General features: G+C 46.5%; 1 protein-coding gene across 12 annotated transcripts in view; it reads right to left on the minus strand.

Annotated features, from left to right (window-relative positions):
* Positions 1-9075: 9075 nt before the first annotated feature.
* Positions 9076-13503, minus strand: part of LOC137374610 (transcription factor COE3-like) — a 517803-nt gene continuing 513375 nt past the window's right edge. For all 12 annotated transcript variants that reach the window (XM_068041551.1, XM_068041855.1, XM_068041689.1 and 9 more), the window contains one exon: positions 9076-9125. In XM_068041551.1, the coding sequence (XP_067897652.1) occupies positions 9094-9125 (32 nt within the window). In that variant the 3' untranslated portion in view covers positions 9076-9093. The remainder of the gene's footprint in view (positions 9126-13503) is intronic.

The raw sequence follows: 13503 nt of genomic DNA on the forward strand, positions 1-13503 counted from the left end.
AATAACCTTGACAGATACTGTTTAAGCTGCCACATGAAGTATAAACACTAATATATGCAGCGCTTTATCCATCTCTGATGGGATATTTTGGATATGTCAGCCCTGATACACCAGTTTAACTGCAAGATGTCACGAGCATTTATCATTAGGGAGATACTGAGGACTTGGACACATTTCAGCTGATCAAAGAGCGTTAACAAGAATTTGAGGATTCATGTCACTGCTTTGTGGAACTCCTCCGTACAATCCGCAAGCGCGGAGGTGGGTTATCACCGGTAACGGTTACCCGCCCGGCAGCAGCAGGCACCAAATTTGAATAATTAAATGCCCATTTGTGGGAAGATTGGGGCAATGAGGTGAGGTGAGAGTGACTGCCCTTGACATCAAGGCAGCATTTGACCGAGTATGGCATCAAGCAAAACTGAGGTCAATGGGAATCAGGGGGAAAACCCTCCGCTGGCTGGAGTCATACCTAGCACAAAGGAAGATGGTTGTGGTTGTTGGAGGTCAATCATCTGAGCTCCAGGACATCACTGCAGGAGTTCCTCAGGGTAGTGTCCTAGGCCCAACCATCTTCAGCTGCTTCATTAATGGCCTTCCTTCAATCATAAGGTCAGAAGTGGGGATGTTCGCTGATGATTGCACAATGTTCAGCACCATTCTTGACTCCTCAGATACTGAAGCAGTCCATGTAGAAATGCAGCAAGACCTGGACAATATCCAGGCTTGGGCTGATAAGTGGCAAGTAACATTCGCGCCACACAAGTGCCAGGCAATGACCATCTCCAACGAGAGAGAATCTAACCATCTCCCCTTGACATTCAACAGCATTACCATCGCTCAATCCCCCACTATCAACATCCTCGGGGCTACCATTGACCAGAAACTGGATAGCCATATAAATACCGTGGCTACAAGAGCAGGTCAGAGGCTAGGAATCCTGAGGCGAGTAACTCACCTCCTGACTCCCCAAAGCCTGTCCACCATCTACAAGGCATAAGTCAGGAGTGTGATGGAATACTCTCCACTTGCCTGGATGGGTGCAGCTCCAACAACATCAAGAAGCTCGACACCATCCAGGACAAAGCAGCCCGCTTGATTGGCACCCCATCTACAAACATTCACTGCCTCCACCACCGACGTACATTGGCAGCAGTGTGTACCATCTACAAGATGCACTGCAGCAACGCACCAAGGCTCCTTCGACAGCACCTTCCAAACCTGTGACCTCTACCAAGTAGAAGGACAAGGGCAGCACATACCTGGGAACACCACCACCTGCAAGTTCCCCTCCAAGTCACACACCATCCTGACTTGGAACTATATCGCCGTTCCTTCACTGTCGCTGGGTCAAAATCCTGGAACTCCCTTCCTAACAGCACTGTGGGTGTACCTCCCCCACATGGACTGCAGCGGTTCAAGAAGGCAGCTCACCACCACCTTCTCAAGGGCAATTAGGGATGGGCAATAAATTCCGGCCTGGGCAGCGACGCCCACATCCCATGAATGAATAAAACAAAAGCCAGGAGAATCCTGCCAGCAGACGGGCCCCCCCCCCCTCCCCCTGCTGAGGCCAGCTGGCTTGCTGGCGGTTGACAGGGGGTAGCGAGGTCTCCTGTACTTACCCTGCCATCAGAACAGCAGGGATCAGAGGCCCATAGCTCTCATGACCTCATGGTCCCCTCCTGCAGCATCAGTGCCCAGCTTTCCTGGTGGGGTCGCCAAACCCGCCTGCTGTTCTTAATTGGGTGGCGCTCCCGGAGGCGACTTCTTAATCAGCCACCTCTGGGAGGATGGTGCAGGCAGGAGCGCTGAGAACAAGTGTGGGGTCGGGACCAATGATTACTTTTAATGCTCTTCAGATTCTTCGCCTTCTGTGCTGGATCATTTTATGATTCTATACTTTGGAATGCCTCTAATAAATCTCTCTTTAGCCTTCTCCACTCTCAGGAGAACAATCCCAGATTCTCTACACTTAAAGAAGCATCTTAATTATGTTTTATTCCAGGACGGGGAAAGGGTACATGCTTAACAGACTCAGAATGCAAAAAGACAGAGTTGAAAACAAAGGTGTTCGAATTAATTTATTTAGGAATTGTAAAAGTCATCATTAACACACTGATATTATACACAGCTTTAAGTACAACTTCAGCGGGGTTTAAAAAAATAAAAATTAAAAAAAAATCACAAAGTGTTAGCAGTATTTTAAAATTACATACAAAAAAACACAACGGAGAAAGGATCATTAAGCAACAGATTGGTACCAGTTTCATATCACAAGAACAGCAAGCATTTAAACATATTGTACTGTACAGAACTTGGCAAAACCCCATCTAGCCCAGAGATGTTCAACTCTTTGATAATATATACACAGCCTGTACAATTCACACACACTCTCTTGTAGCTTCAGTAGAAGTATCTCCTTTGTGCTAGAGATATTATTACCCCATTACCCTGTTTGATTTGTAGGTGCTGAGTGTTAGAGACCAGAAGGTCCCAAATTTGATTCCCTTGTCTGTGCCTCGTTAGCTGATCTCAAGCAGTCGGGTTGTGCAATTGGCCTCAGTGTCTTCTTAGCCTGGGGGGTGGGAAGTGTGGGGCAGGGAGAGAAGCGAATGGTGGCATGTGGTAGGGGGAGGGAAATTTGCCAAGCTGGGGAGGTGGGGAAAAGGAAGATGTAATTCTTGATCGTTTGGAAAAGAAAATCATGAAAAAACTTGGTGCTTTCAGGACAGCGATAGGAAGAAGGAGAACACTGGAAAGTAAGCCGTTTCAGACAAAAAAACTTGCCAGTCCCCAGTGAGTTGGCATCGGAGCAAGTGAGACATTCACTCCAGAAACCATTGGCGGGTTTCTCTCTCATGCTCATTGAAAAGGGGCTGAATTTTCTTAGAACTTGAGAAGTCCCAAAACTGGGACCGAAAGTAGGAGCCAACCCTGTGCCAGCGGGCACTGGGACCGGGGGACGGCATTTTGCCAGCGGGGGACAATTAACAGGCTGCCGCCGGAACCGCCATTCAATTGAGGTCAGCAGCCCACCTCCCAAAGCTGCTGGTCCAGTCAGAGGCTGGCAGCTCGGCAGTGCCACTGCTAGCGATGGCCACAGGTGAGGCTGCAGCATAAAGGAGGGATGCCTCACCTGGCGGTTTCCCCATGCTGGAGTGGGTCCTCCCAGCACAGGCAAAATGCTGGCGGGGCAAGAAGTGTCCCTTAATTAGACAAATAATAGTGGGGCAGCGATGCCACTGAACTTCCCGTTGCTGGTAATATGCCCCTCCCAATGCCTTCCCCCATCATATTACCAGCCCTCCCATCTCCCAGCTTGTCTCTAAACGAATTGAAAAATTCAGCCTAATGGGTATTCGAATGCAGGGGCATCATAGAATAACTCGTGGTCTTCTCACCAACTGAATTATCAAATATACACACACACACTCAGTTAGGCAGCAGTTGTATGGCAGTGATTAGGAGTGGGAATCTTGGCTGATGTTTGTCCCACTCCTCAGCCCATCAGATACTGAGGCCAATTACCCCATTGCTGTGGTTACTGCAACTGAAATCAGCACAGAGTTTTCATGGCTATACATCATGCTGAAGCTTGTGTGCCTTTGGTTAAAGTGTTAATATGTGTCTGGGTACTTCAGTGCCAGTGGGTGTTCAGTATTGCAAAGCCTCACTGGACATTCCCAGATTGCAACACATCCTCTGTAATTTACTTTAATGTTTTAGTTTTTGTGCTTATTGAGGAGAAGCGCATGCAGCTGGGATTGGAATATTTTTTATTGTTTGTACCCAGTGTCAGCATCAAACACTCCCAGGACAGGTACAGCATGGGTTAGATACAGAGTAAAGCTCCCTCTACTCTGTCCCATCAAACACTCCCAGGACAGGTACAGCATGGGTTAGATTCAAAGTAAAGCTCCCTCTACTCTGTCTCATCAAACACTCCCAGGACAGGTGCAGCACAGGGTTAGATACAGAGTAAATCTCCCTCTACATTGTCCCCATCAAACACTCCCAGGACAGGTACAGCGCTGGGATTGGCTGGGCAATTTGGAGCACTTAAAAAAAAAATGGGGTTAGATACAGAGTAACGTTCCCTCTACATTGTCCTATCAAACACTCCCAGGGCAGGTACAGCACGGGTTAGATACAGAGTAAAGTTCCCTCTACACTGTCCCATCAAACACTCCCACGAGTTCAGTGTGAAACAGCTACTGTACCAGTGACTGGTATCACTGCATCCATTAAAGCACTCCTGGTTTTGAAGGGAGCTGTGCAGAAATTTCTAAACGTAAACATCAAAAGATTTGTGATTAAGATAAAAGCACAATGTCCGTCACACTGCTCACCACCCCACCCCGCACCCCCATCCCCCTGCCCCATGCTTATCCCAACTTACTTCCGTGGTTCATGAGGCAGATCAGGTTTTCATCCTGAACAAGTTTCGGAACTCAGGCTATGATTCCCCCTCCCCCCACAACCCGTTGGCCTTCCTATAGTGTGCTTTCGGATATGGGGGTAGACGATGCTGAGCAATGACATCCATGATCTCACTTTCCTTCCATGCCCTGACAATCTAGCGGGGCTAAAAAATATCTCCAACCCTGCACTCATAAAGTGAGGCCTAAGAAACTTGAAGGGTTAGGCCTCTTAATCTCTCTGCCACCAAGAGGTGAACTAGATTGACTGTCACGCCGTCAAGTTTTAACTCTGAACTCAATGCTGGGATGTCAATCGTTTCTTTAACGGCCAACCCAAGCTCCTAGATCCTGGTATTGCTGGGCTGATTCAGAGGTACAGGCCTCTCGACACTGCTGATTCAGCTGGTCGCACAAATCATACCTTGGGTTTTACCAATGAATTTTCTTTCTGTATGAGTGCACACGTGTGTGAATGTGCGCGTGCGTGTGAGTGGATGTGGTCTATTTGCGGCTGATTTTACTGAAAGTACAAAATAATTAATTAGCCCCCTCCCCCGCCTCCCCACCCCACCCCAACAATCGTAACCCAATCGTTGAAAGATGATGTAAAAATGAGGCGGTAAATATCTTGTGTTCAATGTATTAAGATCAATAGAGCACTGAAAGACAGGAAACGTTTCCTAAATCTACAAACTAGTAGACAAATAAGTTCCGCTAGTATGTGAACAAACCTTTGGTCACCTGTCCCAATGTCTCTTTCTGTGGTAACTTCCGTCTAATAACGCTGCTGAGAAGCACCTTACTATGTTAAAGGTGCTATATCCATGCAAGTTATTGTTGTTGATGTCACGTGATCCCCATTTTTACATCACCTTTCGACACATATTTTGCTCCATATTCTACAGATTTATCCCGTGTGTCCCTTTGTTGCTGTTTTATTTTTAAACAAGTAAACTTCTGGCTTATAAAAAGAAAAAAACAAATATTGCATATCAACAAGCACCTAGATCTACTGATGTTACAGGAAAAAAAGCTTTATCTCTGAGCCCATTCTACAAGACGCATAGTATTCTTTAGAAATAATTTGCACTGAGATACAAGTTGCTTATGAAACTATTTTTTTTTGAAACAGTGGAAACCCTGCCCCAAGAACTGTGTCAAAGAGAGTCGAAAACATGCTATAAGGCCCTGCTTAAGGCTGCAAAATCTGATTTTATTGAAATGAGAGTCACTTCAATTATTTCAAGTTTTTTTCAAAACTTATTCTCAGGATGTGGGCGTCGCTGGCTAGGCCAACATTTGTTGCTCAACACTAATTGCCCTTGAGAAGGTGGTGATAAGCTGCCTTCTTGAACTGCTGAAGTCTGGTATTGGTACACCCACAGTACTGTTAGGGAGGGAGCTCCAGTGCTTTGCCCCTGCGACAGTGAAGGAACTGCGATATAGTTCCAAGTCAGGATGGTGTGTGGCTTGGAGGGGAACCTGCAGATGTTGGTGTTGCCATGCGTCTGCTACTTTTGCTCTTCTAGGTGGTAGAGGTCGCGGGTTTGGAAGGTGCTGTCGGTGCATCTTTTGGTACACATTGTAACCATGAATTAACTCACTGAGCATGAAAAAGCAATCTGCAATTTCAATCACAAATGGGCCAAGAATATATATGAAATTCTATTGTAATCCATTGCAACAAAGGTTTTAATCTGCTTCAAGTCATGACTTTCATTAATACAGAGGACCAAGGAACTGCATGTGGATCCAATAATGAGCTTTTTGATGGAAAAAATGGATTAGCCTGCATTTATATAGCACTTTATTCATCTCGGGAAAGTCTCAACGTTAGTACATAAGGACATAAGAAATGGCAGCAGGTCTCGGCCCCTTGAGCCTGCTCCACCATTCAAGAAGATCAAGGCTGATCTTCTACCTCAATTCCACATTCCTGCCCTTTCCCCAAATCCCTTGATTCCCTTAAGATGTAAGGTAAGGTGTAAGCAATGTAAGGTGAATTACTTTGAAGTGCAGTTACTGTGGTTACTATAGACAAACACAGAAACCATTTTTCCCACAGCAAAATTCTAAAAATTAGTAATTGGATGCATGGCCAATTGTTTTGCTTTTTTATGCCATTGCCTGAGGAGAAAATGTTGGCTGGGATAACAGGTGAACTCCCCTTCTGTTTCTCAAATAGTGCTAAGGAATCTTTAATGCTTACCTGAACAGGCAGACAGAGCCTTGGTTTAACATCGAATCCCAAAGACCGCACCTCGGACAGTGCTGCACTTTCTCAGTGTTAACCGACAAAATGGGACAAGAGGTTTGTAAAATGGAGGCAAAAAGGAAGAAGAATGTGTATCAGCCAAAGTCTTCCTCTCTGCACATTATTCCAGAACAAGATTACCTCAACTCTTGAACCACAAAACAACCTTTGTTCTGGCAACATGGGACAGACCACTGAACCATATCCAACATGATCCCCTGAGGTGTCCAAGCAATCGCCTGTTAAGTTCCTGTCTGCAGTTTCACAAGATCAGATTTTGCAGCGTTAAGTTTACAACTTAGCAAACATCATTTTGTACAACATCTTGGTTCATTACTTTTGGTCCCTGTTTATCCCTGATAAGATCAGAATTTGCAGCGAGTGTGGGATGTTGAACAAAGTGCGACAAGGGGAAGTGTTTGCACACTTGCACTCAGAGCGGACAGCTCGGCTGGACGAACTCCTCCTCCCTCTCCAATTAGTGCCCTGAACCTGTTGCATCTGACATTAATGGGAGCAGTGTGCATGTGTCCAGAGCTGGATAAAATGGTAAAGATATTCAGGGCAAATTTCATCAGCAGATCTCCTGTTAGTGAAGAACTTGCATTTATATTATGCCTATCACAACCTCAGGATGTCCCAAAGCATTTTACAGCCAATTAAGTATTTTTGAAGTGTGGTCATGGCAGTAATGTGGGAAACACAGCAGCCAATTTGCACACAGCAAGATCCCGCAAACAGCAATGTAATAATAACCAGCTAATTTGTTTTGGTGATGTTGGTTGAGGGATAAATGTTGCCCCAGGACACGAGGGAGAACTCCCCTGCTCTTCTTCAAAATAATGTCATGGGATCTTTAATGCCCACCTGGGAGGGCAGACGGGGCCTGGTTTAATGTCTTACCTAAAGGGGGCATCTCCGATAGAGCAGTGCTCCCTCAGTACTGCATATGAGTGTCAGCCTGGATATTGTGCTCAACGCACCGGAGTGAGACTTAAATCCACAACCTTTGGATTCTGAGGCAAGCTTGACACTCACTGAGCCACAGGTTGTCATACATTGTAACAGCAGATGAGTGGGAGAAACCCCCACAGAAACTCACCTCCATTGTATCTGCCCATACTGTATCCAATAGTGAAGTTGGAAACTCAGTACCAATTTTTTTTTTTGTTCAACTCCCCTTGTCCTTTTTACAGAGTTGTGCAGCCGAATGGTCCCACCTGTTACGCCAAGCAGTCGTAGAAGTCGGGACCTCGAGCTGTGACTAACACACTATGGATGGAATGTTCTGACGCCCTGGACCCCCTGGGAAAATCCGGGTGGTGAAGGGCACATCATTCGGAATTTTCCAACAAGCTTGCCGCCATGGGACAGGCCTGGCCGGTTGGATGGAGGGCACTCAGAAGGTTCCAGCCCTTCGTACTTCGCTAAAGGGATCAGGGTGGAAGATGGTTCCTGGCAAATGAGACAAGGGAGGAGGAGGAGAGAGAGAGAGAGAGAGAGAAAGAGGCGGTTCACGTGACATAATTATGATGCTAACAAAAGACGCAGCAGTGCTTCTAATAACCTTTAAATAATCAGTCACCACCCCTGCTGCAGAAACAGAATGCCTGAGGAACAGTGCCCCGATCAGTGCACTCCAGTCTGTGACAAAGAACGCCACAACTACTTAGGTTCAGAGGGCATGAAGTGATCAGGCCCTCCCTGATGATGAAACAAACATGGCCCTTCTTTTGTTCCCTGTCGAGCACTCTCTTTCCATTTCTCTTCATGACTGGCCTTGGAATTGACTGGCACCTATTTCGATTCTAAAATGCCCCTCAGTTTTTTTTGCTGTTGTTGTTGTTGTTGCCATTGTCGTCTATTTTATGAATATCTTCTTTCTCCTGCAAGAGTTCCGCTTTGACATTTCTCTCCTTCCCTCCAAACTGGGAGAAAAAATATCGAGGAAAAGAAACAATTTTCATCGTTCGGGTTTTTAGAAAAGTTGAAGGCCCACCGTCGTTGGCCCGACTTGGGTGAAGTGAAAGGAGATGCTGGGGGGGGGGGGGGGGGTTTAGGGGTTATTTGGGGAAAGGGTGAGGGGGAAATGGGTGGGTGTGGGGGGGGGGGGTGGTGGTGGAATCGTGCTGTCTGCCTCCTCCGCAATGCCTCACATCATTAAACTCGTGGACAGCTGCTTGGAGTATATCGCTCGCTTCGAAAAGAAAAGCCCAAGAGTCTACGTATAAAATATCATCGCCACATGAAGCGTCTTGAATTTGGGGGGAGGTGGGGTGGGGTGGGGTGGAGGGGGGGGGGGTGGTAGTGGGAAAGAGAATAAAGAGGGGTGACGTCGGGCCTTGCCTCCAGCATGGCCCATCCGTTGGCTTGCGGAGCACGCTGTTTGTCTTTATCATGCACGAGTTTCCTCTTCTACATTGGGGGCACTATCAGGCCAGACATGGCTTGAAAAAGGAAAAAGGAGAAAAAGAAAAGACATTTTAGATTGATCTGGCTCTCCACTTCCCATATTCATTGTTTGGCGCATAACACAAGCTAAGGGGGCTAGTTGTGTGACCCGTCTGCCCTTTACCCGCTCCATGCACGTCTCTCTCTGTTCATAACTCTCTGCTCAGCCTTTGGATGTTAACTTGAGTTTCAGTCCAAGGGTTTATCCTGCTTTCTGCTGTCCAACAGAGTCAAACTCTTAGGAAGCAGAGTTATCCCAGTTTCCAGATGGCCCTGTTACAGTGGAGCCTTTATCCTTGGTTTGTACCTATTAGCCAAGCCTAGATCTGAGCCCAAAGCCTGAGCTAAAGCTGCCAACCCTCCAGGATTGTCCTGGAGTGTCCAGCAATTTAAGATCAATCTCGTGGACACTGCTGCGAGCAGAGCAATCATTGGGACATTGAAAAGAATTATCTTTCGACATTTTGTTTATTGGTTATAAAAAGGTTGAAATTCAGAAAGAAAAGATTTTTTTGATTGAAAATCATCAAATCAGATAATGAAGAGTCTGTTCACTGTTCTGTTCTGAAGGCGGGGCATCATGAGAACAGACCAATAGCGGGAGTGTGGGGGTGGAGCAGCTGGCAGGAGGTCATGTGATGACACCTCCAGGATTGTATCCAGCCACAGTTGGCAACTCTCACCTGAGGTGAAAAGTCAGCATTTAACCCACTGCATGGGCTGGATTTAGTGGAGCTGGTGGGGCTCCCTTTGCCGGGCAAAAAGGTACCACCACCACCCACCCCCCACCCTCCCATAACCCCGGCTCTGTTTTATGGTGCCTGGGCAATTAACAGCCCTGTGCTGGGGTCTCCATCCCTTTAAAGACTGGGAGCCCGCCTCCAAGAGCTGCCGGCCTATCAAAGGGACAGCAGCTCAGTAGAATCGGCAGTGCCACCGGGAGCAGGGGTACTATCGGAGGCTTTGGAACCAGGCCCAGCATTGGAGACATGGACCCGAGGTAAGTGAGTTGGGGTCACCGGGGCCAGTCCATCAGGCCCAGTCAATGGGGGGAGGGAGGGCAGGCATTGAGTGCAAGGGTAGGGGGTTCAGGGAAATGCATTGTTCTCCTCTGTGGGCCGCAGATTGTCCATGGAGGAGGTCCCCACCCAAGCACACAGGGAGATCGCCTCATTTTACTGGGCAACCTTCCCACGTGGCAGTGGCAGAGGCCCTTAAGTGGCTGATAATAGGCCTTAAGAGCCTCTATTAGCCTCTGGGTGGGAAGGCCCCCGACTTGATTGTGGTGCAATGGGAAGTTGACAGGCCCTCCCCATCCCCCTGCCACCCATCACAATTCCATGGGCCCCTCCGCCTTCTAGCCCGTTTCCGCGGGGCTCTTTAAATCCAACCCCATGATTGAGTTCCTCCTCCTCCCTCTCTCCCCTCCCCTATAATTGTAAATATATATCTAAATATATGTAACATCAGCTCATGGAGATTTTTTCATGGCATTAAACAGCAATCCAGTAAATTAGATCAAATTGCTTAATGCTGATCGCCCAACGTTAACCTTTACACAAAGCTCTGGTTACTACAGTAATGAATCACAGAGATGGTCCCTCAATGCCTTCCCTTTACAGTCTTAAAGTCATAAAGCCATTTATGGCACAGAAGGAGGTTATTCTGCCCATCAAGTCCAAGCCAGTTCTCCATGGAGCTATTCAGTCAGCCCAACTCCCCCTGCTCGATCCCTTCAAGTTTACTTCCTGAAAGAGGCCATCCAATCTCCTTTTTAAATCATTGATTGTTGCTGCTTCCACCATCTTCATGGGCGGAGAGTTTCAGGTCATTACCAGTCACTGTGTAAAAAAGTTCTTCATCACGTTCCCCCTGCATCTCTTGCTCAAAACCTTCAATCTGTGTCCCCTAGTCCTTGGACCATCAGTTAATAGGAACAGTTTTTATTGTCTAATTTATCTAAGCCTGTCATAATCTTGTATATCTCTATCAAATCTCCCCTCAATCCCCTCTGCACCCTCTCAAGGACCCTCACATCCTTCCCAATGTGTGGTGACCAGAACTGGATGCAATACACTAGTTGGGGTCTAACCAGGGCTTTATAAAGGTTCAGCATAACTTCTCTACTTTTGTACTCTATGCCTCTAGTTATGAAGCCCAAGATCCCATATGCTTTGCTAACCCACTTTCTCAATATGTCCTGCCACCTTCAAAGATCGATGCACATGCACCCCCAGGTCCCTCTGTTCCTGAACACTCCTTAGAACTGTCATTAAGTATATATTATCTCTCCCTATTTCTTCTGCCAAAATGCATCACCTCACACTTGTTTACATTAAATTCCATCTGACACTTGTCTGCCCATTCTGATAGACTATCTATATCCAGTTTCAGGCAGTTCGTATCATCCTCACTGTTTGCCAGTCCTCCAAGTTTGATATCATCAGCAAATTTTGAAATTCTACTCTGTATTCCAATATCCAAATCATTCATATATAGCAACAAAAAGCAGTGGTCCCAGCACTGACCCTTTGGTAACACCACTGTCGACCATCCTCCAGTCTGAATGACAGAATCACAAAATTGTTACAGAGCAGAAGGAGGCCATTCGGCCCATCATATCCGCACTGGCTCTCTGAAAGAGCAACTCCCTCAGCTCCATTCCCCTGCCTTCTCTCCATAACCCTGCACATTCTTCCTTTTCATATAACAGTCTAATTCCCTTTTGAATACTTCAATTGAACCTGCCTCCACGATGTTCTCAGGCAGCACATTCCAGACCTTAACCACTCGCTGTGTGAAAAAGTTTTTCCTCGTGTCGCTATTGCTTCTCTTACCAAATACATTAAATCTGTGCCCTCTCATTCTCGATCCTTTCACAAGTGGGGACAGTTTCTCTCGGTCTATTCTGTCCAGACTCCTTATGATTTCGAATATCTCTATCAGATCACCTCTCAGCCTTCTCTTCTCCAAGGAAAACAGTCCTAACTTCTCCAATCTATCTTCATAACTGAAATTCCTGATCCCTGGAACCATTCTCAGGAAAAACAACTGTTTATCATGACTTGCTGTTTTCTGGAACTGGAACTGACTGGATTGCTCTACAAAGGGTCAATATGGACTCAATGGGCTGAATGGCCTCCTTCTGTGCCACAATGCCTCTCTATGTACAATGTAGGTGCTGGTTACGTGGCACTGTACCAAGGGCAGTAGCCACCCTTGGCACTTTTTGCAAATGGCTGGCCTGGCGGTGAATGTTTGCAGGCAATTCGACCGTGGGAAGAGGCGCATCGCAGGGAGAGTATGATCCTGTCCTCACACACCATCCACACACATGCACTTTACAGCAGGGTGGGTGGAGTGGGGGTGGGGGGGTTTATTTTCCAACAATGATGAGACAATCACTGTCCATGTGAGGTTAGTAAATTCAGCACCCTATTACTGGTTGATCCAATACCTCACTATCTAAAAACTGAGCAACTCTTCAGGGACAGAAGTGTGAAGTCATGCATTTTGGTAGGAAGAATGAGGAGAGGGAATATGAACTAACTGGCCAATCTTAAAGGGGTGCAGAAACAGAATGACCTGGGAGTGTATATGCACAAAACTTTGAAGGTGGCATAACAAGTAGAGAAATCTGTTAAAAAAAAGCATATTTATCTTTGGCTTTATTAGTAGAGGAATAGAATACAAAAGCAAGGAAGTTAATAAGCCTTTATAAATCACTGGTTAGGCCCCAGTTGGGCATTACATTTGAGGAAGGATTCAAGGCTTTGGAGGGGATGCAGAGGAGATTTACTAGAATGGTACCAGGAACAACAGACTTCGGTTATGTGGAGAGACTGGAGAAGCTGTTCTGCTTACAGTAGAGAAGGTTAAGAGGAGATAGAGGTGCTTCAAATCATGAAGGCTTGCGATAGATTAAATAAGGAGGAACTTTTTCCATTGCAGGAAGGTGAGAAACCAGAGGACACGGATTTAAGATAATTGGCAAAAGATCCAAAGTGGAGATGTGGAGAGTTTTTTTTTTATGGAGTGAGTTGTTATCTTGTATCCCATGACTAATTAGGAAGGGAATCTGCCAACCCAGCAGATGTGGTTTCCGTGCAACTCCAATCCTGTTATCCAATCGAACTTTAATGACCTCTCAGCAAGCCACTCAGTTGTAAGTCTAGTAGAAGGTCCCCCACCAACTTCTCAGGGAACAAGAAGGAATGGGCAATGATTGCAGCCCTTCCAGTGTTGCCAAAATTGTGTGGAGCATAAATGTGAAAAGGACTGGCATGGACCAGTTGGGCTGAAGGGCCTACTTCTGTAGTGTAGACTCTATCTAATTGTATCTTTGTATTGGTCCACAATATCCTGCTCACACCC

This window comes from Heterodontus francisci, chromosome 1 (assembly GCF_036365525.1).
Source record: "Heterodontus francisci isolate sHetFra1 chromosome 1, sHetFra1.hap1, whole genome shotgun sequence".
NCBI classification, from domain to species: domain Eukaryota; kingdom Metazoa; phylum Chordata; class Chondrichthyes; order Heterodontiformes; family Heterodontidae; genus Heterodontus; species Heterodontus francisci.